The sequence below is a fragment of the Electrophorus electricus genome, chromosome 11, assembly GCF_013358815.1.
Source record: "Electrophorus electricus isolate fEleEle1 chromosome 11, fEleEle1.pri, whole genome shotgun sequence".
Taxonomy (NCBI): Eukaryota; Metazoa; Chordata; class Actinopteri; order Gymnotiformes; family Gymnotidae; genus Electrophorus; species Electrophorus electricus.
The window spans coordinates 17,148,532-17,176,130 of NC_049545.1; the positions used below are offsets into that span (position 1 = coordinate 17,148,532).

Consider the following 27,599-nt stretch of genomic DNA (forward strand, 5'->3'; position numbering starts at 1 on the left):
AGCATGATTCACAAACGAAAAGCAACATTTATTCAGTTCCTACAGCATCAAATAATGAGTAGACATTGTATGTTTTCATGGGTGCATACATTATTAAACAAACACATTTAGATTAGTGTACATGTAAGTTCGTTCAGTTTCAACGGAAAAAAAAAGTTTGAACATTCCTGGTGTTCCTCTAGATCATGGAGAATGACAGCCACTAAAAAGAAATGAAAATCAAACATTTAAAGGAAGGCCCAAACCAGAAATGCATAGCTGGTATAAAATTAGGCTTACCTGATTTAAGTCCAACTCAATTAATCCACTTTTATCCATATCAATCTTCTTAAAGATTTCTACAAGAGAGAAGACGGTACCTTATACTAGTACTAATAATTATGTATGTAGTAAAGTACACATAATAGTTTGTTAAAACCAAGACAAGAATGAGAAATCTTTCTTACTGAACATCATCTCCAGGCGGATCACACAGGAAACAAAGTTGTCAAAGTCAATGGTTATGTCATCCGCACCATATCGCACAGCCAAAATCTGGTGAATACTGTTGTTCAGAGTGAAGCCTGTGCAAAGAAAAGCACTAAGGATCAGTTTGAACTGAGGTTCAATACTGATTTCTTTACAGAAAAGTAATAAGCAAACCTGCTTCGTTTAAAGCCATACGCATCTCTGGTGTGCTCATGGAGCCAGATCCATCTATATCATTCTTCTTGTAGATGGCCTAAAGGAAAAATGGCCAATAGGTTAATTAATATGTTCCAGAATATTTTTGCGCATACATGCAACTCATACATGTAACTTTTCATTGTGAAGACTTACTAAATATTTCTGAATTTTCTTCCATAGTGTGGCAAACTCAGTTAATCCTAGCTTTCCATTACCACTGTCCTGTTTATAGTCAAGGCAAGGTAAATATATTAATTGAAAGTGAATTCAATAAGATTAAGGCAAAACCCGCTCCTGAGCTTGTTTTCCCATGTTGTTAATGACAGTCTCAGAATGGTACACTATTAAAAGGATACATCCATGAGATTCACCATGACTCTGCAGGTATCTAAACTAAAGCCATCTGTTTTAATATCTGTCCCTGTGAAGAAATACACTTGTAACCATAAAGCTATATAATAATAATAATAATATTGTTTTAAATACCTTGGTTAATGTGGTTATTGCTGGAACACTTATCCCTTAGGAACAAAATCAGGTCTTACTTTTGCTGACTACTTTATTGAATATAGTCCTCAACTCAGATGCAGAAATCTCCATGTCCTTGTGGAAAAAGAAATGTGTGACATGTCACAGGTATGTCAAACTGTGTACTTTATATACTCAAGTCTAGGGGGTAAATTCCTGTCACATAACAGTAAAAGGTTACCTTTTAATCCAGTTTATTTTCTATAATGTTTCAAAATGTATCATGGCTAAAGAAGATTACAGTTTTAAGTTTTTATTTTATACTACAGTGAAATAACTCCTTGTGACCAGATTGTACATCCTGATAGATTTTAAATTACACTATTTCATGAGATGTCACATTTTGCTATTACTCTGAAATCCCACTGTTTAGGTGCACATATAGTCAAACATTTTGCTTGGAATGGTTGGAATAATCTACCTCTCCTGCCAGCTTTGTGAATAGACCCCTAAAGCCAGCATCAACCTCATCCTCTGACACAGTCTCCTGAAAAGCACATTTATCAGTTTTAAACACATTTTCAGCATTTAGCTGATGCTTTTATCCAAAGCGACTTACAGTTATGACTGAGTATAACTTGAGCAATTGAGGGTTAAGGGTCTTGCTCAGGGGCCCAACAATGGCATCTTGGCAGTGGTGTGGCTTGAACCCACAACCTTCCAATTACAAGTCAAGTACCTTAACCACTGAACAACCACTGCCCTGTATACAATACAAAAACATGAAAATAAAGAGAGTTACTTACATCTTCAAAGTCTGCCTGCACAGGATCATCACATGATCTGAGTAGAGTCAGAGGTAGTAAGTCATTAAGCACATAATTATTACTAAATATTAAACATATCTTTAAAAAAAATGTTTAGTCACTGCCTTCTTCAAAAGTCAACCTATTTTAAAGTGATAGAGCATTTAGTATATACTGTTGAATAAATGGTATCTTACAAGAAACATACTGGATCAAACTGCCCTGAATATTAGGAATGAACACAATGGGTTCCCATCATTACTAATGAAGTTTAAGGCCCTTACTTCATTTCAGACTGTTTCTCTGAGAACACACGAACACTAAAATCTCCATTCTTGTGTGGCTCAAAAGTGGAGGGAACAATGAGGTATTCCCCAGGAGGCAGCTTGAAACGGGTGCTGACTTCTCGCAGATTGATGAAGGTCTCAGAACGAGCTTTCTGGGCATGGGTTAGGAAATATTCCTTACCGAGGTGGACATCCTTCTGCCCGTGAAACTGAGACAACAAGGTGAAGTAGAAACTATTATAAATATTGAGCTGGATCAATATATAGGAAAAAAAGAACCTTGGGTATTGGGAGTTCATGTTTCTTCTGCCTTAAAAATGAGCCCTGAGTATATGTTTGGAATTTTCTCCATGTTGACTTGCAGCCAGGATGCTAACCTGAGGAGGGACCTGGAAGGAGATTTACACAAGACCACATGAGCTGCGTTGCATTGACTGACATACTGACATACCTACTTGTACAATGAAATGATTAATTATTAATGATTATTCAAAGAGAAACTCTTGGTGCCCTCACTTCATAGATGGCATAACCAATGGTATGCATGTCTTCCCCAGATTTCCTCAGCTTGCGCCGGTTCTTCTGGATGAGGCCAATCACTACACTACAGCCAACCTCATTATCATCAGGATCATCATCCTCCTCCTCCAGCTTAATCTTATACTGCGGATTCATCCAGAATGTGTCTGCGGGTGAGATTGTTTGTTTGAGGCTTTGTTTACACTTGGTGTAATCATTTGTAACATCAATGTCTACGTGCTGCAGGGGTTCTTACAAGGGTGGTTCCTGCAGCCTCCTGCTGTGGACCCCCTCCTCCAGCTACCATCAAATTTATTCACACTCCAGTGCTTCACAGAGTCAGAGGTAAGGGTGTCTGGAGTCAAAGTGCAGATCTCCAGGCGGGAATAATGCTTCATAAAGTCAGAGAATGACATCCTGAATACATACACAGATTGGGAGCAAATACAAATAAGGGTCATAAGAAGCAAAAATACTGAGATGTTCAAAAATCAAATCGTTTACAAAGACACTGTTTGAAATGATTAACTACAATGCTATATGAAATGACATATGGATGGGCCACCACTGTACCAGAACTCTCCGTCCTCAGCCTTCACATTCTCTCGCTCAGAGGCATCCACATAATTCCACTCCGAGGAGCTACATGGTGATATTAAGAAAGCTTATTCTAACCTTAGCAGCTTTAACATAATAAAACAATTTTTTACTAAAACACAAATTAATAAATGCATGCTGTGTCGATGATCCAGTGTGAAGACACTGAATATGATCTGACTTGTCACTCCAGGCTCCAGTCCACTCCACCTGACCCCATGGGTTACGCACTCGGACAAGTTTCTCTTTGCGACCCCGGTAGTTCACCTTGGGTATAGAATAAACTTGGATATAGAACTTGACCAAGCAATCAGATCTTATATAAAAAGAAGTGGAATGCAAAAAAAAAAAAAAACCCAGAACAGCCAACCTCAGTGGCCCCAGTCAGTGAGTAAGCATGTCCCTTCACAAGCTTCTGATAGGTTATGGCCTCAGAGTCTGCTGCACTTGTGATCTGTAGAGACACAACTGAGTTGTTAACAAGGAACAAAGTCCCGTACATCGTCAGTATTTAGAATGTGACAAATAGGTAGTGAAGAGGCTCGTACATCTATGGAACACCCTAAAAGTGCGCCAGACTCCAGTGCCTTTCTGACAACCTGGAACAGGTTTGACGGAGAAGATCTTAGTTCATACATCTCAGCTATCCCTCCAGTGAAGTCTTCAAAGCCCTCAGTTGTAGAACCACCAGAGAGAGCTTCATAACATCCATTTAGCCTTATATATACATGAAGTCAGAACAAAAGATCAGAGAGAGAGACATTAATGAACTGGTTCACACAAAGTAAATGATTTTATAGTCATATTATTAGTGTCATGGTCGTAGAATGTGCAGGAAAAAAGGAAGAAGCAAATGTGTCTCCAACTGAAGAGTGAAACTACTGAAAACAAAACCAAACATAAAAGTGCACTAATCAGAACTAAAGAAAGCCAACAACAATGGTCACACAAACAATGCTCATACAAACAAAAAGGGCTTTTAAATGGAAGAATATAATAACCTAACACAGATGGCGTGGCGATTGAGGCGAAACACGCACCACTTGAGAGGCCCCCTGAAAGAAACTGGGTGCTGTCTCCACACCTCACTGCAAGGTGCACCTCAAGGTTCCAGTCAAGGAAACAGGGTGCATGGGGCCACATGGAGTCACCACACTCCGGGCATGCATGGTGTCACTGTTCCAAAGACTTTGGGAAGCGCAATGTCCTCAATGCCCAGTGATCTGGGTGGCATGTCATTTTTCGTGCCCTGGGTCTGGTTAGGCGTGGAGCCTGTGATGAAACCCCCATCCCTTGGTAGTAGTCTCCACTGCGCAGCAGTGGCATTGCATGTGGCTTTTTGTTTACATTTTGTCTGGTGTTGCACAGGTTCCCTTTTTGGTTTACCTGCCACTCCCCGCCTCATGTGATGTGTGTTGTTAATCATTCAATACACCACCTGGGGGTTGCTATGTAATTATGTTCTTCCCTTTATAAGCCTTATGTGTGTCCTTGACCAATTGTCAGTCATTGATAATGTTATGTTGGCTTTGTTTTGTTCCAGTTAGTGCACTTTTATGTTTGGTATAGCTTTTGTTGGTTTCATTTCACTCTTCAGTTGGAGACTTGCATTTGCTTCCTCCTTTTTTCCTGCACACTGTCCAATGTCCATGACAATTAGGTGTAGGAAAAAAAATTATTTTAAAAATATGTTTTCTTGTATACAAACTGATGGGTATGGATCTTTAGAGTAATATAATCAAGAACTAAAATAATCTTGAATTTTAAAGATGGATCTATTTGATTCAATAATTTAAAAAATATTAATAAAACAAAACAAAAAAAACCCCACAAATTTGTAGGGGATTAACCATATTTTGTGCATTTTTTTAATCAATTGGTAACATGCAATATCCACTCAAGTAAAGAGTTTAATATAGAATTCTAGCTCACTTAGAATAAGCCTTCTCCAGCAAAGCACTCCAGAACTCTGAGCCTGTGGCTGAATGAACAAACAGCAATTCTCCATCTCTGGTAGGCAGCCGGTCATCAACCACCACATCCACCCACTCCCCAAACTGCCAGAACTGGAGAATGTGCAATAAATAATAAAGACATAGTTACATGCCAGTCCAGCATTTCCTTCTATCTCTAGACTTGTTAAACATGGAATACAGTTCAGTGAAAGAATGTTCATCACGCTTTCAAAAATAACCTCTTTCCTTTTTTACTTAATTTGCTGAAAGTTAAAAATACATATATGCAGTTCATATTAAGTTACATATACAAAAACTCACTTTCTTTCTAATTCTTTCAAACACTGCATAAGAACAATAAAGCCGATGGGTATGTGGTGGGAAAACAAGGTTAAGCATTCTGGAAGCACTGGAAGCACTCTTCCTCTGGGATCATAGGGTGTTCCTCTCTTCTGACTCAGTGTAGTTTCCTATCCTGACCAAAAATTTCCAAAAACCACACCCCAAAACAGACTATGTATTATGTTAGAAGCAAGTCAGTGTTGAATGTTGACTATAAGGCTAAACACTGGGGAGACACTTATTACGTTCTTGATGCTAACTGTAACATTTTAACATAGTGTTTGGATAGATATTGTTTACATTACTGCAGGATGTTACTCACCTGAGATTTTGCTTTGAGTAATTAAAAAAGTAACAAAACTACCAAAACTTAAAACGAATTAATGTTTTCAGAGTAAAAGTTGTACATGCCTTGAACTTGTAAAAACTGGAAATTGTAAATTGTATATATGCATAGTATACATACCTTCTTCATTCATCATAACATATTTTTATATATTCAATAAACCATATTCCTTTTCCCTGTATCTCTCCTCAGCCGCAGACAGAGCAGTTACAAAAAGCATTTCACTGCCAGTTATACCATGTATGACTATGTACATGACAAATAAACTTTGAACTTTTTATATTTTAGCCTCTTCCTTATTTCCAAAATGTGTCAGCATACCTGGAAGTGGAAAATGCCAGCATAGTTATCTCCAAAGCCTTGATCTGATGGTACCACCCGAGACAATACATCTTCATTAAGCGTGAGTGAGGCAATTGCTGCCAGGAGCCAGCAGTCACCTAAAGACAGTCAAAATTCACAGTCACATAAGGAATCACAAAACTACTTCAGCTGAAAGAATAACAATACATGTAACTTACAGGTCTGAGTAACAGCACTGAAAGAATTAATTAATAGATCTCTAAGGTACTACAGCATTCCCTACATATTTTTCAGGAAATTCAGTTTGAGGCAAGTTCTCTGTAAGTCATTTTTGCTCACCACAGACCTTACAAAGTGTGCTCCGTTCACAGGAAATCATCTAGTCTTAGATTGCTTTATATGCATCCTTGTTCAACCCCTAACAAACCTGTTCAGATTTTGCAGTGATTTTCATCAAATCACAAGTACTTTACTAAATTAATTAAAGATAATGTATCAGTCCTTCAGGGTTTTTAAGATCCAGAGGCATTCACCTTGGATTCTACAAAGGATATATGAGGCATGTATAAACATGAGGGAATAATTGATCTGTTTTGATCTGCCATTCAAAAGGATGCTAAAGAACTAAAGCAAATGTCATTTATGCATTCATTTATACCTCACCTGAGGAACATAAAATGCCTCAGTCACATTGTATTTCAAAATCTTGAAAACAATGCTGTCAAAGCTGGCTAATGGGCAGAGTTAAAAATTTAACAGTGTGACTCATAGCCTGGATCGTTCTGGGACTCGTTTTCAGGTCAGATCATACATTTGTCCTAAGACTGTCACACCCTGGTGTCCATACAGTCTACTCAGCATCAGCAATAATATGAAACTAGTAAAAAAAGACTACTGATGTCTTTATGAGGCAGAAATGACAATGGAGCATCATGTTCCACAACCATCATTAGAACTGCCAATGTTTTTTATAAGTCTGCATTAAAAGAACATCCTGCAATTCCATTTGCAACTCTTTTTGCAAAGTATTTATTTTGAAAATAAATGTTGATACAAAGAACTGCAAGTGATTTCCTTGTACACTAACTGAACCAGGATGCTAAGAACGTTTCCATAAACCTTTTTATATCTGATACACAGTGCACATTTTTATGGAAGTAAACACTGAATGCAAAGAAAAAATTAACTTATTGATATCAATTTCAAATGTAAAATATAAATTGAACAGCATTTGTTGTACTTGTTCTGATTTATGTGCCTAATATTTTCATGTAAATACATAATACAAATATGGCAGTCTAGGTTTTAATCTATTCAATCAATATTTTTTTCTAAATTAATTTGTTTATTTGTATATTTTTTGAAAGACATTGCAAAAGCTGCTTTGCAGAACTCTGTATGCAGACCCCAATGAGCAAGCTGAAGTTAGCAAATGGAAAACTCCCTGAAATGACACAAGGAAGCCATCTTCGAGTGTGCCGAAGACTCAAAATCACCCTTGGCACAACCAAGTAGATGTGTTTTAATCATAGATACATAAGTAAAACAATTAAACCAGCTCCTTGTCTTAGATTTTATTTTCTTAGATTTTAATGAACAAAAACGTTTAATGAACAAAAACGTTTTTTAACTTTTAGAGCATATTACAGAACTTACCCAAGCTGCCTTGACAGATATCAGTTCGTGTTGCTCCTCCAACAATAAATTCTGGATTGGAAGTCAATTCCTACAGGAATTTGTAGAAACATATATAAATATTTATAGTTTTTCCGTTATCTCAGAGTGATTCATTACCAATGTGTCAGACTCAGAATCCATTCACTGATTATCTGCATTAGTTGTCAATACCAGTGTATTTTTATATTTCTTACTGCACTTTAAAGTTTCAATGATTCATTAGACAATTAATAAAGACTAGTGAAGATTGGCGTAGCATGCTTAATTATAGAAAGCTGGCAATATCTAAAACACATTTAAAAAAGCCACAAAACTCACCCCGGGTCTTTTCCATTGAACGCCTCTAGTTTTGGATGATCGTGGGCCGAGTTCGTTAAATCCCAAAGATTCTGCTATAGCAGGAAATGTAGGATCGCAAAAGAGCTGCCCACGGCTTAGGCACTCATTTCTCAAAGTTTCAAAGTTCTGATTTAAGTATTTCACTGCATTAGAATTCGTCCCAAAGCCCGCGGCCAATGCCCTCTTTTTGGCAAGCGTGGACGCTATTCCTGACATTCTGAAAGTTAAAGCTTCCCAAACCTTCTTACACACAGCACTAGAATTTAGGCGAGAAACTGCGTAATTCCTGTTTGCGGGAAAAAAGACATACTTTTCCATACTCCGCCTCAGACATGGCGTTGCTTAACAACGGATATTATTTATTTAAGCTACTGGGCATGAAGTTACAATTAGAAGTAGGAAATGAAAGTAGAATATTTCAAAACCGTTAGTTTGGTAATATAGGACATTACTAAACCTACTTTTAAAAAACTTTGGCGAAAGGGAAATTTCACACATCCTAATGAATAATTACAGTGCTTTAAGATACAGTACATTTGGGCGTAGGTCTGAGAGATGCGCAGTTGGCGAACGGTATCAACGCAACCAGAATAAAACTACAGTGGAAGTACCATACTGTAACTCAGCTTTCACGTTCCGTTGTTATGATGGCGTTGCCGCCAGTCAAAGAAAACAAAAGTATGTGTTATAGCGTGTAGTGGCGTATTGTTGCTACATGTCACCAAATATCGTGTTTTTCATGGAGCCTGTCTTTTTATACTCCTCTTAGTGGCATATGCACGGTGGCGTGGGTGGTGGTGGATGGGGGTGCCATACGCAGCAACCCCCACCCCTTGTATCTCAAAATGAATTGGGCTCTTAACGTATATTTAGAAAGTGACATGTTGCTGCACAAAACCTACAGCATAAAAAGAGGGCATGTACGCTGTGTGTCTGAAAATGTTTAAAAATACCACCCTGATCACACCGTGCAGCTAGTTCCTTTTTCCGCTGAATAATATATTACACTATCATAATAGTCACTAATTACTTGTCACTTGACTTTGAACTTAGGCTTAAAGTGTTCAGCGAAAGCTACCATTTTATAGTACACTATAAATGCTATGGTCAAGCAAGTTGGATATTTTGAATGTTTTATAGTATATGCATTCCATTCCACAGTGCCCTTGTATTTCCTACAGACTAATCACGTGATGTGGGGCATTCGGGAAGCCCTTTCCTTTATTTGCTAATGTGGCTACACTGAATGTTAGGTCTATCTGTGTTACGTTGACTCTATATTTTGCATGTAAAACAAATACCTTTTTCGCTAAACAGCTTGCTATAGCCAATATTTACATAAGGAAAACTAATATCAGCTTACTAGAACAATACGGTGGCTGGGAAGAGTCATCACGCTGCAAGTTACCAATCGCGCTGCAAAAATGAAAAAAACGCGCTTCAGCTACACAAAACATATTTGCCAAAAATGATAACACATGCACTACATTTCCCATTTAACACAAATATAAACAAAATTCCATATAACATAAATATAAACCTTACCATTCCATTAATAACTAGCTAGATACACTAGATATCTAGATACACTATTTCCCCATCCAGTGTGCGTGTGTGTGTGTGTGTGTGTGTGTGTGTGTGTGTGTGTGTGTGTGTATGTGTGTGTATGTATGTATGTATGTATGTATATATGTATATATATATAAAGAATATAACGAAGATGTGATACAGATGAAACTAGTAAACGGGTAATGAGGATCTGATGAGGTTGTGTCGGGGAAGACAGGAGTTGTAGTCATGGGCTGGGGTTGGTCGTGTAACATTACGCAAAATATTAACATGCTACTTTATTTTGTATTAACAGGAAGTGATGAAGCGTTGCTATGCCAACACATGTAATTGTAAAATCAAATACATAATGGAAATGAATGATACTTTTTTTACCATACTGCTTTACAACATCAAAGGTGCTCCTGTACAAATGTGCTGCTTTCTAACTTAGTGTGTAAGTCTCAGTCATGTTAAATAGGATTTTTGTCAGTGTCTTTTAAGACTGCGTTCTGTACAACACAGCAACAGTGCATGCAAGAATGTGGAGCATGAATAGATCAGTTTTTTACTGAGTCAGCCGATAAAACAGTGGTAATAGCAAATATAATTGTTTTTCATTAGCTACTGTGCACCACTGGTGTCATATGAGTCCATCCTCTCTGCATGTCCTTGGGAAACACGTCTGTTGTGTTGTGCCTAGACTTGCAGCACTTCTGAAGTAGTGTTTTTTTTTGTTTGTTTGTTTTTATTTGTTTGTTTGTTTTTGCACTGGGTTTCGGAAACGTGGTGCACATGTTTTCATTTTAATGAATATGCTTTGTGTAAGTGCTGTGCTTTTTTCATTTGCAGCAAAGTAGGTCTTCATGGCTATGGTAGAGAATGGAAACGCTACCTGGCTAAATTTGTTTTTCAGCTGGTTTGGTAACTTTTTTTCAACAGCTCTCTTCCATAACATGGAGATTTCAGCAAAACAGCACACATATAAGAAAACTCTGGCATATTCCATATTTGCTCCACAATCAGCCAGTTAGCAGGCTCAACTTGTCAGAAGATCTTGAAGAGATACAATGATTGATGGGTCAACGTTCATGTTAGCTTCCTTTATAGTAATAAACCTTTATTCACTACTCCTCGCACAGTTTGAATTTCACTTTGAAGTGAACACTCTCCTGGGCCCCATTTCATTAATCCTTTTCACACGCCCTCTACAACTTCCACTGACAATTCAGAAATGCACAGCACCTACTTCATATAAGCGGCCACTTACAGTACTAGGAGAGGATGGGACAATGGGTGTAACGGAGTTAAAATACAAAAAAAAGGATACAATCAGCCTAGGTGAATTAATACAAAATTATTTGTATAAATTAATGTGGGTTAATTGATCTTTATGTACATGGGTTAATGTTGTATTGGAAAAGCACATACGTTAGTGTAGCAAATGAAACTACAACTCCCTGGTTACACATGCATCTGCACCAGACCTTCCGTGTTTTGTTGCCTTTGAACCCACACGCTTTTCTTTCTTTCTATCTATCTATCTATCTATCTATCTATCTATCTATCTATCTATCTATCTATTTATTTTTACCTCAGTACCGTTGGGTACTCTACTAAAGGTAAGGCGAGAAGAAAATAGATCCATAATTGTTCACTGCATATAATCGTTGTGTAATTATTCAGCATTAATATTTTACTTAATTTAGGGTTTTATTTTTTGACGGAGCTAAGTGCTAATTGTCTCTCTCTCGCCCGCACTCACAGGCAAAGAGTCAGTTATGCTGTGTGGGGAAATGTGTCAGAACACATGAAAACGTTTCTCTTTCCTTATTTTAGCTGCTGCAACTGTTCTTCGAGCAGTTGCAGCAATAACCTAAAAAGGGCACTGTTTATGTTTATGCAGGAAATAGCTGGTAATGAAGACGAATAAGGAAATCCAGATAAGAGTGCTAAGTTATCTGAGTTTGGACCACAGACGCACACGACGCAACATCCGTTACATGAGGAGCGGGTTTTTAGGTCGACACGCACTCGCCCTTGGCTACAAACACGAACATGCATTTCTTTGATTTCTTTGGCGATTTGTATATTAACATTGCTACAGAGTCACTAAAAAAATGAAAAGGAGACGATTTCAACGAATTATCATAATAGCTCTCCATAGACATCAGGCCTAATGAACATCAACAGGAATGTAATTGAAGTAAGTTTCTAGCTACATAAAACCCCATTTGAATGCATGTATGTCTCTCTGTCTCTCTCTCTCTGTGTATTTATTTATTGAAGTAGCAATCCCTGATCTCCTGTACTAAAGTCAGTGGTTTAATCCACTGAGACCTGTGGGACTTTCAGATACAGCCTGATGGCTAACCAACGGGACATAGTGGTGATTGAAAAACAACAGAAGAAGGCCATAGTGATAGATGTAGCAGGACCCATAAAGATGTCCACGTTTGAGAGGACTCTCTCCCCAGGATGCTAAGTTTATCCATGTCTCCCTGGATGCTGAAGCCAATAGTGTCAGCTGGATTGTCCAAAGACTGACCCTCCAGTAAATCTTGAACAGGAAGGAAACTCACATCCAATAGCATGTTCCTGTGCACAAACCTGTAATGGCCCAAGGCATCATTGATCTTGTAAATATGCATTTTGGGTTTCTTTCAATAACGGTATACACCACAGGTTCCCACTTATCGACCAGTTTCTTCTTGCCCCACTCCCCTTTGCTGGTGAGCCGCACTCAATCACCAAATGGCAAGGTTGACCCTTGACTTTCTTATTGTACTGGCGGGTCTGGTGTTCTTGCTCCTTAGCTGCCTCAGATAGATAAGACAGGAGAGTTTTGGAATGACTACTGAAATCTGTCACAATGGGATCGTACAATATGGATTTGAACATGACATCCACTGGAAGCCTTGAGACATGGCCAAACATCAGCTAGAAAGGTGCATAGCCAGTTGTCTCATGGACAGTCGCATTGTAGGTAAAGGTTGTAGTGAAGATAGACTACAAATTATTTTCCTGAAGAAGCTTTGACCTGGTTAGGGCAGGCATTCTCTCACCCCCAGGCCATGGACAGGACCCAGGACCCTTGATGTTGAGCAACAAATCTATAAATGGCCTAACTTATCATGATAGCCTGGCTTTCGGACCCTTTTCCCATTACTTAGGTGTCATAAAACCCACAGACTGGAAGGTGAGAAGTCCTTAAAAGCCTGGATATACTTCAAGGAACTGTGATCAAACCCTCACCAGGACAAACAACTTTTTTGTCCCATAGAAATATGTTCACAGTTCACACGTTTCACTTTCCCATAGATTCACAAAGCAACAACTTGCCATTTAACCTACTATTTAGATTTGTCATCATAGTACATTTAATGGCAAGTTGTTCCTTTATAATCGGCCAGTAATGTATGTTTTTAAAAAATATATAATTTCCAAATTGTGCCTTTTGCTCCTGTTATTTGATAAGTGTCTATTGTTTCATTATTCTGTTAATTACTTGTTCCTTATTAATTGTCATTATTCACCCAGATCACTTCTAGTTGTGTTTACAGGAAATCCTTATATGACCATTTAGACAGTGGATTCAAGTTATTAGTTTGTAACTTCTAGATATTAGAAAAGTAATTAAGTTGATTATCCGATTGTTCTACCCATCCAAGGGTTTATTTTACAAACTTCATTCTAAGACCAGGAGGTAGAAAGTGGTAGTATGATTTTCTTTCTTTAATTGATTTGAGGTAGAGCCTATGTATTCCTGTATACATAGAAGACCCTCACTTAGGATGGTTAAATGGGTGCTCTGGCTGCTTATTCCAGAGAGCTGGCTTCTTGGTCTGGTGGTCAGAGCTCATGGTTCCCTCCTGTTAGACCTGGGTTTGAGTCCTGGGTAGGATGGCTGCCTAGGGCCTTCATTACACATGGTGTTAGAAATGCGATGCCAGTAAGACCATTGGGAGTGTGCCCCAGGTTGATGAATCTACCCTGCTGTGAGGAGATGGTGTAGCCCAATGTGAGGTCTCCTGATGAGGGGCATGGGTGTGGCCCTGATGGAAATGGAAGTTGTGTGTGGAGGGACACGTGGACAGGGTCATGCACAGGGGATACTCCTTGGAGGTGAATGCATTGTGACAGAGACTGTTCTCTCTAAAGGGGAGGATGGTGTGACAGAGGCTGTTACTTAGGAATGTTAAATGGGTGCTATGACAGAGAGCTGGCTCTTTTGTCCAGTGGTCAGAGCTCACGTTTAGCTCCTGTCAGACCCAGGTTTAAGTCCTGGGGAGGGTGGCTGCCTTTAGCCTTCACATATGACCAATAGAAATTCTTTTCCCCCAATCACAAAAACAAAGGCTAATGAATATGTATGAACTAGACATGCCTTGTCCCCTAACATATACTTGGAATGTTGACCCCCTCTTCAGTCTGGTACAAGATGTGAAGCTGCAAAGGACCTACTAAAACAAAACAAAACAAAACAAAACAAAACAAAAAAAGGGGGGGGGGGGGGTAGACAAAGCCTCCAGCTTTTCATTTTCTAAATGAAAAGTTGCTGTACTGTGCATGTAAAGTCTCTAAAGTACCTGAGATTAAACCCACTGCCATATTATTTTTGTGACTAAATGGTAGAAAAGAAAAAAAGGAAACGTTGCTCCACCTCATACCTGGCAACTTCCACTTGCTGTCCAGACACTTCCGCTTGCGGTCTTCAAACGCAGACTGAAAACCCATCTATTTGTGGAATATTTAAATGACAACTGACCTGTTCCTATATTGACTGACTAAATTAGTATTTATTGTAGGGTATTGTTTATTACACTGATGTCTAACAAACTCTAGTACTTATTATTACACTTATTAAGATAGAGCTTATATATTTGGTACTTCTAGGCAGCAGTGATCCTTGTATTTCTACAGTATTCTAGATAATTGGTATATAGTACTCTAACACACTGTACATGCTAGGATGTATTCTATGAGTAAATGACAAAGCACTTTTCTAAGTCGCTCTGGATAAGAGCGTCTGCTAAATGCTGTAAATGTAAATATCAGCTTTTGCAAACACTCACACACCGATTTCCACACAGCATACACTGTATCTGAAACCACAGCCCCCTAGGGACTATACCAGGTTCAGGGGAAAGGGGAGGAGGTTAACACCATGACGGAGCACCATCACTGGACATACATTCACATATTCACAGGTCCCATTCATACAGGAAAATCTAAAATATCCAATCAACCTAGCCTCCATGTTTTTTTTAACTGTGGGAGGAAACCCATGCGGACACAGGAAGAACATAAAAACACCACTCAAAAAGGGACTCAAACCCAAGACCCTAGCACTGAGAGGCAAATGTGCTAATCACCTCATCACTATGCTGTTACAACTTACCTACTAGATATTAAGAGTTGGTATTCACCAGAAATTAGTTTGTTGTCTAGTAATTATTTTCTGCCTAAGGTAGTGGCCTTTATTATTTTACCTGCTGTGTGGTAGCTTTTCTTAAATGTCTTCCACAAGAATCCCCTTTTGAGGTGTATTTTCATAGAGAAATATTGTTTTTTTAGTATTTGCAGTATAGCATTTAGTACACTTGAATTAAATGTTGCATATAGCTTGGTCCCCTCAATCAGGTTCCATATTGAAATGCGTGATTCAAATATCTTTTTTTGGACATGTATGTTTGCGTTTCTGACAACACACTATATACATCACAGAATACTATTATGATCTCACTAATCATAACACTATTCTTCATGCCTCTAGTTTGCATCATGTTTCACTCCTCTGCATCCCTTTTGCATGAATGACAAAGATTTTGAACCATTTGTCAAATATTCTGGAACTCAACAGAATATTGGGCCCTAAAATAACAGTAAAGGCTGAACAACTGAGACCAAAAAAAAAAACAAAAAAAACAAACAAACAAACAAAAAAAACACTTTAGACAACAGCAGTTACTTTAATTAGCATATTAAAGACTGCAATTTAGCAAAGTTAAGATTTTTTTTTTATTTAAAAAACCTCCCACCAATAAAGGTGTATACCTCCTAATAGAAAAAAAAGGAAAATTGGATCATGTTATCAATGCTACAATGAGCAGAATACTATAAAATGGCAGGGATGTAAAGGTTAGTTAGTGCACTTATTTAAGATTAATGAACTCAAGTTTAAATTGCTTCTTTGGATGTTTATAATCTTGACTGGTTCTGAGTACTAAAAGAAATATTTCTAAAATTCATATTTAATTTTAATAAAGAAAAGGAAGACTTGGTGGCACTAAGCACCAGACAGCATCTTTGGGCTACATCCATACCATATAAACAGTTATGCTACAAAGTTAGACAAGCATATTAAAACATATATTCCAAAATAAATCATCTAAGAATATTACAGACCAGTAGAAAGGCACATTATGTTTTGAAAACAGAATAAAAAGGCATAGAAAAAGAATGCTGGGTGTTATACATTTTCATAGCAAAAACAACTGTATTCCTTACTTGGCAAAAACAGTAGACTACACCTAAAAAATGCTAAGTAGATTCACTTCAAATTCACTTACAGATGCCAAAGTGACATGTCTGCCTGTGGAGTGAAGGGTGGGAGGTGTTACTAAAAGGGGGTCTGAGAATACTGTATACTAATATTTAGGTAAGGTCTAGTAATTCACTGAACATTGTATACTAATGTGCAAGATCAAGGATACATTAGGGATCATCACCAATCAACACTTTCATGCTCATGTAAACCAAAATATATTTTCTGTTTAGAATATGCAGTTTGGAGCAGTTTCTAATGGGCAACTGGTTATTTTACACTTTCAAGCATTTTCAGTCACTGTCCAGTGTTGAGGTTTGTTTTTTTTTTGTTGTTGTTTTTTTACAGATCTTGGTCAAGCCAAACAGATAAAGTAATGATCTATATATATGCAGTAAGATTTACATCCCTCTTGCAGCAAACATGAAGGAATACATTAAAAATGATTGCAAATGACCAAATACATTATCAGCTGAGTAAAAATCTGTGAATATTAACCAGCAAAAAGTTGATGACAATGATGTTCCATTCAAAATGGAAAAGCTTAAACTCAGCATCTTCATCAAAAGGAAAGAGGAATGTCAAATTCACATTAGTACTAGGCTTCCCACAACAGAAAAATCTCATTTTGGACTAAAACTATAGTAGCCATGTGCTAAATATTGCAAAGCCTTCAGATGTTATACTTCCAGGCTTTTGAAATGATTTTAAACCAATGTAAGACTGAAGAATTCACTTAATTTAAAATAATATCAAAACAGTATATAAAAATATTTGGTGCACTATAACTGGTGGGTTACACTAACACCTCAACAACCTGATTCAGCTGGTATACAGCATCTACCAACTTGTAATATAGATGTGGCGGTCCCAAGTGGTGGACACATTCAAATATAGAAATAGATAAATTGAAAAAATATGAGGTACTGAAAGAAGAAATAGAAAGAATGTAGGTTAATACCAATGTTGTCTCAGTGGTGATCAGGGCACTTGGAGCTGTGATTCCTAAGATAGTGGAGTGTCTCCAACATATACCAGGAATGACATCAATCTCAATACAGAAGAGCACAAGCCTAGGAACAGCAAAAAGCAAAAAAACAAAAAAACTGCAACCTCAAACTTCCAGGCCTCTGACAGAAGACCCAAGTGTGACAAAACATATATGACCACCCTCTGAGAGTGTGGAACAGATATTACATTTTTATTGGAGGTAGCAAGGTTTTCAGAGAAACAAGAAATTTCAGGCAGAGGTCTTTCATTAGATGAGCAAACTACCTCTGCTCGAAATCTGTCTCTGAAATTTGTCTCTTGCATACTTCACTGCAATTTTTACTATATATATATATATATATATATATATATATATATATAAAAATAAAATTTTCCCTCATCAGCCTGTTCCATTAAGTTATTTCATTCATCTTTGTTTCTGACTGACATTTGCACATCACACAGAAAGCATGGGCCAAACCACTATTCTTTGAAGTCTTGATGCATGTGGTTTGATTAGTCATGAACAGACAGTAGCACACTGTTCTCAAGGCAGGTTTAAGGCACTGGGAGAGACAGACTGAGCATTTGCCACTTGTCCACAGTGATGGATTAATGACCGTCCAATAGGGAAAAAAGGCAAAGTATTAAAACAAGAGAGAAAGCCTGAGTGATCTGAGGTAAAGTGTAGTCCAGTGGTGATCTGAAGATGTAAAGAGGCACATGTAGACGTCTCCAGATTAAATAAGGCAACTTTGTGTTCACTTTTTTTTAAGCCTCTGATACTGGCATAGTGATCAGATGAACCACAGAATGATCAGCATGGAGAACTGAGCCAAACGTTTAAACAAATGTTTCACCACCATAAATGAGGCAATATAAAGATCACAGAAAAGAAAAAAGGCAGATATGAGGCATCAGTCTACCTTAGACCCCAATCATTTCTCTTTGAAGGCTCAAAAATCAAAGATCTTAGTAATAGTTACATTTGACTTTTTCAATATCTCCAATCAGAGTCCGTGCCAGGAATATGCCCACCATCTGAAAACAGAGACAAGGAGCAAAAACATCAACTGTACTACACATCAACACTCATCCACTATTAACTATGCATGGTTTCCAACTTTTGAAAGTGACCATTTCTGGGAATCAAATCTAGGTTTAAATGTATGTGTTAAATGCTATGTGTGTTCATTTCATTACCAGTACTCCATACCTGTAGCAGTGATATGACTATGAAGACACCAGCAACTATATAGATATTGCGTGGGAACCATTCTTCTAAAGCTGAGATACATCCTTTAGTATAAATTATACTGGACCATTTATCCTGTGTTAAATGTAAAGAAAAAATAATTAAATGTTAGAATATGCAGTCTTGTATGCAATCTCTCTCTCCATATACATATACACATATATATATATAGCCTCCAAGTAGTATCCAACCCCCTGTAGGTTTTGCAAATTCAACAAGTTGCAAATAATTTAGAGTCTCCAAACTTTGAACAAGAGTAACATTTATTAACAGATGCCTAAATATTACAAACAAAAAGTACTATTTGCTCAATTAAATTATAATACATTTTAACATAAAAATTAGGGTAAATTATTATTCAGCCCCTAGGTTTAATATTTTGTGGAATAACCCTTGTCTGCAATTACAGCTATTAATCGTTTTTTTATAAGCTCTGATCAAGCCGGCACAGGTCTCTGGAGTAATCTTGGCCCACTCCTCCATGCAAATCCTCTCCAAGTTGTCTAGGTTCTTTGGGTATCTCTTGTGGACTTTGATCTTGAGGTCCTTCCACAAGTTTTCAATTGGGTTAAGGTCAGGAGACTGACTAGGCCACTGCAACACCTTGATCTTTTCCCTCTTAAACCAGGCCTTGGTTTTCTTAGCTGTGTGCTTGGGGTCATGGTCCTGTTGGAAGATGAAATGATCACCCATCTTAAGATCCATAATGGAGGAGCAGAGGTTTTTGGCCAAAATCTCCAGGTAGGCTGTGCTATCCATCTTCTCGTGGATGCGTACCAGATGGCCAGGCCTCTTGGCTGAGAAACAGCCCCACAGCATGATGTTGCCACCACCATGCTTGACTGTAGAGATGGTATTCTTGGGGTCGTATGCAGCGCCATCCTCTCACCAAACGCCCCGGGTGTGGTCGGCACTAAAGACTTCAATCTTGATCTCATTAGACCAGAGAACCTTGAACCAGTCTGCCTCAGAGTCCTCCAAGTGATTATGAGTACGTTACTTGTACAGTGGAGTACGTTACTTATGGTATTTATTGAAACCAATGTCCCCACCTCCATGAGATCTTCCCTGCACTCCCTCCTTGTTGTCCTTGGGTCAGCCTTGACCATTCAGACAAGCCTGGCCTCAGCACGAGAGGAAACTTTGAAAGGCTGTCCAGGCCGTGGGAGGTTAACAGTAGTTCCATAAGCCTTCCACTTCCGGATGATGCTCCCAACTGTGGAGACAGGTAGGCCAAACTCCTTGGAAAGGGTTTTGTACCCCTTGCCAGCCTTGTGACCCTCCACAATTTTGTCCTTCATGGAATGATCCTTAGTCTTTCCCATGCTGACCATGTATGAGTGCTGTTCACTTTTTTGGGGAAGAGCTTTCATAGTCAGAAAAGGCAGGAAAAAACTGAAAATTCATCCAAGCATGTGAAGCTCATTGTTCTTAATACCTCAATTACTTCTTAATACTTGAGGGAACCAAACAGAAATCTGGCGGTTTCAGGGGTTGAATAATAATTGACCTTCTGGTAAACATATGCAGGGGGTTGAATATGCAGGGGGGTTGAATACTACTTGGAAGCACTGTGTAAAAAAATATAAAATGTGTGTAAATTTTTATATATATTTTTTTAACCCCCCCCCCCCCTTCTGATTTTGTAAGTTTACCCCCTTACAAAGACATGAACAGTCCATAATTTTCATGGTAGGTTTATTTTAACAGAGAGACAGGATATCAACAAAGAAATCCAAAATGAAAACATTAAATAAAGGTTATAAATTCATTTGTATTTGATTAAGTGAAATAAGTATTTGATCCTCAAGCAAAACGTGACTTAGTACTTGGTGGAGAAACCCTTGTCGGCAATCACAGAGGTCAGACGTTTCTAGTAGTTGGTCACCAGGCTTGTGAATGTCTCAGGCGGGATTTTGGCCAACTCCTCTTTACACTCTCCAAATCCTGAATGCAGTGTATTGAAGTCTTCCTGTACCCTTAGCAGAGAAACAGCCCCAAAGCAAAATGTTTCCACCTCCATGTTTGACAGTGGGGATGTTCTTGGGGTCATATCCAGCATGTCTCTGCCTCCAAACACAGCGAGTCAAGTTGAAGCCAAAGAGCTTAATTTTGGACTAATCTGACCATTCTCCCAAGCCTTATCTGATTCATTTAGGTGTTCATTGGCAAACTTTAGACAGTCCTGTACATGAGCCTCTTGAGCAGAAGGACTTTGCGGGCACTGCAGGATCTCAATACATTATGGCGAAGTGTGTTGCTAATGTTTTTTTTTTTGGTGACTGTGCTCCCAGCTCCCTTGAGATCATTGACAGGCTCCTCCCGTGTAATTCTGGGCTGACACCTCACCTATCTCAGAATCATCCTTACCCCACAAGGTGAGATCTTACATAGGGCTCCAAAGTGAGGGCGATTGACTGTTATCTTATATTTCGTCCATTTTCGAATTATCACGCCAACAGTAGTCTCTTTCTCACCAAGCTTCTTGCCGATGTTCTTGTAGCCCATTCCAGCCTTGTGCAGGTCTACAATCTTGCCCCTGACATCTTTTGACAGCTCTTTGGTCTTGCCCGTGCTGGTCGAGAGGTTTGAAAGGAAGAGACTGATTTTGTGACAGGTGTCTTTTAGACACATAATGAGTTGAGATTAAGAGTTCTTTCTTAAAGGGACAGGACTAAGTTGTGTGCCTCATGGGCACATAACTGGTCTGTGGGGGTCAGAGTTCTTGCTGGTTGGTAGGAGATCAAATACACATTTCACTTAATCAAATACAAATTAATTTATAATCTTTATTTAATGATTTATTATTATTATTATTATTATTATTATTATGTTTATATTCTGTCTCTCTCTGTTAAACCTACCATAAAAATTATAGACTGTTCATGTCTTTGTAAGGGGGTAAACTTACAAAATCAGCAGGGGATCAAATAATTATTTTCCTCACTGTACACACACACACAAACAAACTTTGAGCCTGAACGAGGGAAATCTGACTAAAAACGGGAAGAAAACATACAAATTATTCTAATAACATTTTTTGTGTATTATTGATAAACATTTTAAGTCATTTCTGAGTCATCAAAAGGACAGTAAATAATGTTTGACAATTTTTCCATGAAAGCAGAAATGCAAGTTCAAACTTAACCCAACTTCAACGTATTTAACCAGAAAATGTATTTTGACTGTGCTAGAAGAGAAGAAAATGGTTAGCTGTGAATAAAATTGCTGCTCTTACCAAAGACCCTGAGACTCTAATATCATAACCACACTGGGTGTTCACTACTGCATCCTGTAAAGAGAGTTTAGGGTTGCATTAGAATTATTTAATTAATAATGAGATCACACCAAACTCAATCACAACCCAATGAAGAGAATTTCCAAAAACAAATTCACAAACGCATAGATCCTATTGTCACGTCACGGCCCTGCCCCCTCCTCAAATGTCTTTGTGTGTGTGTTCGTCTGTGTTGCCACGCCCTCTTGTACCGTTCACCTGTTCTCTGTTAGATGTAATCATCTTAAGTGTATATATGTCTGCTGTGTTGTAGTGCGTGTTGTTGGTGTTTTGAGTTGTGCATAGCATTGTGAGGTTGTCGTATGTGTTGCATGTTAGTAAAAGAAATAAAACTGAGTTTCATTGTGCCTCATCCCTGCATCGTGCTTGTCCTTGAATCGTCACACCTATCTCATATGGTATTTATTGCCTGCGCTCGCTCTCCACTACCATGTCCCTCATGCACAAAACCTAACTACTCTACTAGTAAACTATTAAATACTCTTTCATAAACTTTCTTTGCTTTGCTGATTGAAAAATGTAGACCTGCCTGTGATTTACCACATGGTACTGTGATTATGGTGAAACAGAAAAGAAAGAGCTTACTGCTGGGTCACTGATACAACAAGAGAAAGGTACTCCACATTTCTCTCTGCTGGGGTTGCTCTGGGTACAGTTGAAGTAGACATTCAGATTCCAGTCATTGGGGTCCTTGGATCCACAGCAATGGTTCTGAGTATAAGGAATTTCATTGGGGAATGATCAACCAACAATACACAGCAAACAACCTCATCATTACGGGTCTCAGTTCTCACTTGCCATTACATGGAAATTAAAAGTAATGCTATATACACTAAAAGTGTCTGTAAACTATTACAATGTAATGATGTCATTACTGATTACTTGTCAGTCTTTATATAAGAGATCAAGTTTCATTTTTCTAAAATGTATTTTAAGTGGAAAGCCCTGTGTGATATGCCTACAAAATGTGTTATATATTGATTGATGAACTTATTTAATGTCTGTTGGACTGAACAGTAAATCAAGATTGTGCCAAACTCAGTCAGAGAAATAATTCCCAGATATTAAAAGGAAAGAAAGGGTTTAATCATACCAGTTTCTGTAGGGAATCAATGAGGTTCTGTAAGTCGATATCATCTCTGTAGGCCTTCACATTAGCTAGGAAGAATTCACTTATCCATTCCCGTAAGGGCTCCTGAAACACGAGTGCTAGCACTGCTGCTGTTAGCTCCAGGAAGAAGATAAATCCAATAACACCTGAGAACTGGACAACAAGGTCCAAAGACAAGGTCAAGTGGTAGAAAGTTCCAAGAGAGAAAATGTTCTGGATTTATAAGTAAAAATGTATATTTTCCACTGTATGTGCATGTTATTAAACATAAGTCTATATTTAGTCATTTTGTAATAAAACAGCACATATATTGTACACGATTATAGTGAAAATTAAACATTTTCTTAAATATAGAATTTCCACTTTTTGACCCTCATTGTTATTGCACATACGTAACAGGACAAAGAAATACCAATACCACTAAAGGTAAGCCATATCACTAGAGGTTCTAGTATATTCTATATACTCAATAAAGATTACATTTGTGAAGTAAGACAGTTAGCAGTGATCTTGCCTTTCCTAATTCTATCCCCAGAGCGCAAGACCTTACTTACAAATTTGAGGAGACAGATGTTTTCCCTCAGCGCCCCCACGCAGCCTGCAAAGCCCAGCACAAATGTGACTGTGCCCACAAGCATCACCAGCCACACAGGGTCAAAACCATGCATTCGAGTCACAAGCGTAAGGTCCAACAACACACCCTGCAAAGAAATTGACAGCAAGCAACCTGTGTTGTCAATCTTTCAAAAACTTCATTATGAGGACTGCAATAGCATATTCATTTGATAAATAATTCTACTGCAGTACATGCATTTTCCTATATAAATGACTAGAAAAATAAGGGTTCTCTCAATAGGTAATGTACAATGAACTTGTGGTAATGCGCTTTCTGAGAAGCCCCAATTTCCTGTGTGAGATTATGACAAATTTGGTGTACTTTTGCTATCTTTCCATTCCTCTCTCCTATAGAATTTGCTTGCTTATTAAAGCAAGGTCTTTATTTATAACCAAGACCCCTACATTTTCTTCCTCCTTTTGCAAGCAAACAAACAAACCTAACGATGTTTTGGAGCTTCAATAGCAAAACCAAGCAAAACAAACTGCATAAGCCACCCAAAACTGAGAGCTAAACAAATAATAGCATGAACTAACTTGAGCACTGTCTTAAAGTGACAGTACTCAAAAGGATAGGAGCATAACCCAAAACTTAAAAAGAAAAGCATTCCATGTCTATAACTTGTACTTAAACAATATAAATATTACACTCGTGCCATCTATGCTTATTATGTGCTAACGATAATTTATATACATTTACTATTTATGGCATTACCACAATACTCCATACTTAATACAAAATACAAACAAGGATAACAGTACAATTTGCACATGTCTAATGTGCTTTGGCTCCACAATAATCTACTCACCTTTTCACTCCAAGCCCAGAATCCAATAGCAATAAATGCAGCCCCAGCCAGCTGCAACAAAGACAAAGACAAACACATCAGAATAGCTGTGTTCATACATAACAAATCTGTCACAGCCTGTAATTGTGTCATAAGCAACTAAAGTGACCATCAGCATCCAAAAACAGAAACACTGAGGTTACAGAAGTTTTAGCAAAGGTTGTTGCCAACATGAACACAAGTCTGGTCAAAGATAATCAGGAAATGTTCCTTTAACCCCATTTATGCATTTCACTTTTCATTAAACAAAGGTATTATGGGGCTCAAAACAATGTTGCTTAATTGTTTTCATGAATGGATCTTTTATTGAACAAGCCAAAGCTAATTTACACAATATATTAAAATCATAGATATCAAAATACTTTTGCAATGATTATGCTTTACAGGAGGTACATATTGGGACAGAAATGGCACTTCTTTTAAAGGGGCACTACATCAAAGAAGACCACCGTTGGTGGTGCGTACTAGTGCTCCCATGAAAATCTTTCCCTGACATGTACCAAGCAAATCATTGATGATAACTACACCCATTTCTGAGGGGAAAAAAGCACCCAAACTGGGTTAGTCACATCTTTCTCTTCTAAGCAAGATTTACCACAGGGCCACAGATGATGTGTCTCATTACAAACGCACACTTTAATACACATGCACACAAACGTCTTTATTTCCTGCTGATGAACCAAAATGTCTGTTAGGAAACCAAGAACCATCAGAACGTCTTTAAGGTCCTCATCAGAGGAAGTGAAACCTCTGAGTGTTCACAATGTGACAATGTTATCTATATAAGCAAATAATAATAAGCAAAAAAGAGTAGTGTGTGGAAAGATAACTATGCAGTACAACTAAGGATTTCTGTGGACGTGTTAACACCCTTCACAAAGTATAGACTGAAACCATTAAAACTGTGACAGCACTCATATGCCAAAAACAAAACGTTGCCCAATTCAGCACAATTTTGATAAAATAATTATGAAGTGTTTGGGTGACATTTAGGCCCAGTGCCTGTGATCTATCAGAATGGGGTAACAGTTAGGACTAACAGCAAGATATATAAGGTATAACATTTTGCTTTGCAGAGTTTGCCATAGGTTTTAATATATACTCACCCAAAATACTATGTTATAGCTGAACATGAGGTACTTGTAGCAACAGCTGACCTCTGCATTCTCATATCTGTAATAATGCATCTTCAAACCCTGTTTAAAAAAATGAGTGTAAATAGATAAGAATATATTTACACTTAGACAGGAACATCTAAAATATGGATCACTCCAGAATGCAGTCAAAGGATTACCCCACCATCAACACATGATGAGAGTATATATGAAAACTGATGGTATCTAAAGAATAGTTATATTGACCATGGGCCAACCAACTGACCATGTTTGGTATTCTCATATTATGAAGCCACTATGGTAATACTACAGTCTATCTGAGAAACTTTAGATTAGTCACAAAGGATGCACAGGTAAGGATTACCAAACGGTTTGTTCCTACCGCGAACCATGTCAAAAAATGTTTGCCGATTATGACTAGTTGCTTGAAACCGTCCATTCTGTGGTAAAATTCCACTCACTGGACAAAATATCCCACCAGTAAATGAGCTAGCTAGCTAGTTACTGCCATGAAGTAATTGTGTCTTGATAGATATTCTCTGGTGACTCGTCTTGTTAGCTAACGATTAAATGTTAGATAACATTTATTCTTGGTGCTTAGTGACTATACCTGTTTTATGTTGTAACAGAACACTAGAATTGAATAATAACTAGCGGCCCCAAGTTAGCTAGCTAAAAACTAAACTGCAACTAACAACACCCATTGTAATAAGGTAACGCTATCTATCTAACTGAAGTTAATAGCCAAGATCGTTTGTTGTTAGGTTAGCTGAACTATTTACCTAGCGCACCATTTTAGTTACATCAGAAGATTAGTTAATCACCCTTTTAATAACTGACAGCTAACCTAGCTAGCTATTACCTATCTAACCTAAATAGCTAGTTAATTACCTTAATTTATGTGACTTTAGCTGGTTACACAATTCAGATAGCTTGAACATTAGAAGAATAAAGCTTATGTGGGTCATATTCCTCAAAAGTTGCTAGCAGGCTGTCAACTAAAAACAATAAGTCAACTCTACCCCATAGACACAATATTCTCCTATGAAATTAAATTACATCTATATCATAGCCAACTAGCTAGTTTAGTTAGTTAGCCAGACATTATTCATCGTATGAATACAAACACAAGAACTAGCTAGCTACAGAAATCGACTGCTATTGAGTTTAGCTAAGACTCTAGCTAGCTAGCAATGTGGTCCAGCTCGTACAAAACCATCCCTCGGTGTTTGTTGTTCAGTATTTGAAGTTGTTGACATACCTAGGTTAGCTAGCTAACTACAAACCATAGAACATAGACAGCTTAAGCCTTTGAAAATTGTTGGAAAACCCGAAAACATACCAATTCAAACACTGATGTATTCACGTAGCCTACCGCTCGTTTTTTTTTCTTCTTCTCGTGCGAGTTAGCTAGGTTAAGACACACCCAGTGGCATATGTTGTATCTAAACTTATCGACAGTATCGTGTAAAACGATAGCTGGCGAAGTTGTTTCACGTATGGATCACTTGCGTTCCGTTAGTAAATACTAAAGATATGTAAGACTGGTGATTTTAGCGAAATGAGGAGTGGTTTAACATTGTGTCCCTTGTGAAAAATGGGATATGTAATTAAATAAAGAATATAACATCACATTAATATAACAGACTGTTGGTGAAATACATTTATTATAAATACTTAACTGGACCATTCTAAAGAGATTAACGTGGACACGAGACACCAACATAGATGAACTTTGTACAAGTGTGTTTAGTTCTAAAGCGATTACCCCCTTGTAACAGATTTATGCTTGGTATGCGCCGCCATATTGTCATTGCATCAGCGACTACGTCATGGCGTTGGTTCGTTGGAAAGGCTTGCAAACATGTTCAACTATGCAAGCCTCAAGAAAGCACTCAGTTATTTGTAACACCATGCATTATCTTTAAATAAATTATACACAACTTCTGCTTATTTTCATTTTTAAT

At 37.9% G+C, this 27,599-nt stretch overlaps 2 protein-coding genes across 4 annotated transcripts; both read right to left on the minus strand.

Moving 5' to 3' along the window:
- Window positions 1-7: 7 nt before the first annotated feature.
- On the minus strand, window positions 8-8,979 carry capn2a (calpain 2, (m/II) large subunit a). 2 transcript variants are annotated; one of them, XM_027010557.2, is made up of 21 exons: window positions 8,285-8,979; window positions 7,946-8,015; window positions 6,308-6,426; window positions 5,276-5,409; window positions 3,892-4,060; window positions 3,714-3,797; window positions 3,525-3,610; window positions 3,320-3,388; window positions 3,003-3,163; window positions 2,744-2,913; window positions 2,610-2,616; window positions 2,225-2,441; window positions 1,941-1,977; window positions 1,616-1,681; window positions 1,212-1,269; window positions 1,023-1,087; window positions 820-888; window positions 643-721; window positions 447-563; window positions 280-338; window positions 8-202 (listed from the first exon to the last, which is right to left on the minus strand). In XM_027010557.2, the coding sequence occupies exons 1-21, from the start codon at window positions 8,621-8,623 to the stop codon at window positions 179-181; spliced, it is 2,199 nt and encodes a 732-aa protein (XP_026866358.2). In that variant the 5' UTR covers window positions 8,624-8,979; the 3' UTR covers window positions 8-178. The 2 variants fall into 2 exon arrangements, with proteins under 2 accessions (XP_026866358.2, XP_026866357.2); XM_027010556.2 differs by having other exon boundaries at window positions 2,225-2,436; window positions 2,605-2,616; window positions 8,285-8,788.
- Window positions 8,980-15,850: 6,871 nt separating this feature from the next.
- Window positions 15,851-27,167, minus strand: tspan14 (tetraspanin 14). Of its 2 annotated transcripts, XM_027010573.2 has the most exons (11): window positions 26,975-27,167; window positions 25,624-25,713; window positions 24,479-24,529; window positions 23,609-23,755; window positions 23,037-23,207; window positions 22,529-22,654; window positions 21,884-21,937; window positions 18,607-18,720; window positions 18,377-18,431; window positions 17,362-17,473; window positions 15,851-16,448 (listed from the first exon to the last, which is right to left on the minus strand). In XM_027010573.2, the coding sequence occupies exons 2-10, from the start codon at window positions 25,702-25,704 to the stop codon at window positions 17,406-17,408; spliced, it is 867 nt and encodes a 288-aa protein (XP_026866374.1). In that variant the 5' UTR covers window positions 25,705-25,713; window positions 26,975-27,167; the 3' UTR covers window positions 15,851-16,448; window positions 17,362-17,405. The 2 variants fall into 2 exon arrangements, with proteins under 2 accessions (XP_026866374.1, XP_035387679.1); XM_035531786.1 differs by having other exon boundaries at window positions 15,851-17,473; window positions 26,975-27,166.
- Window positions 27,168-27,599: the final 432 nt, after the last annotated feature.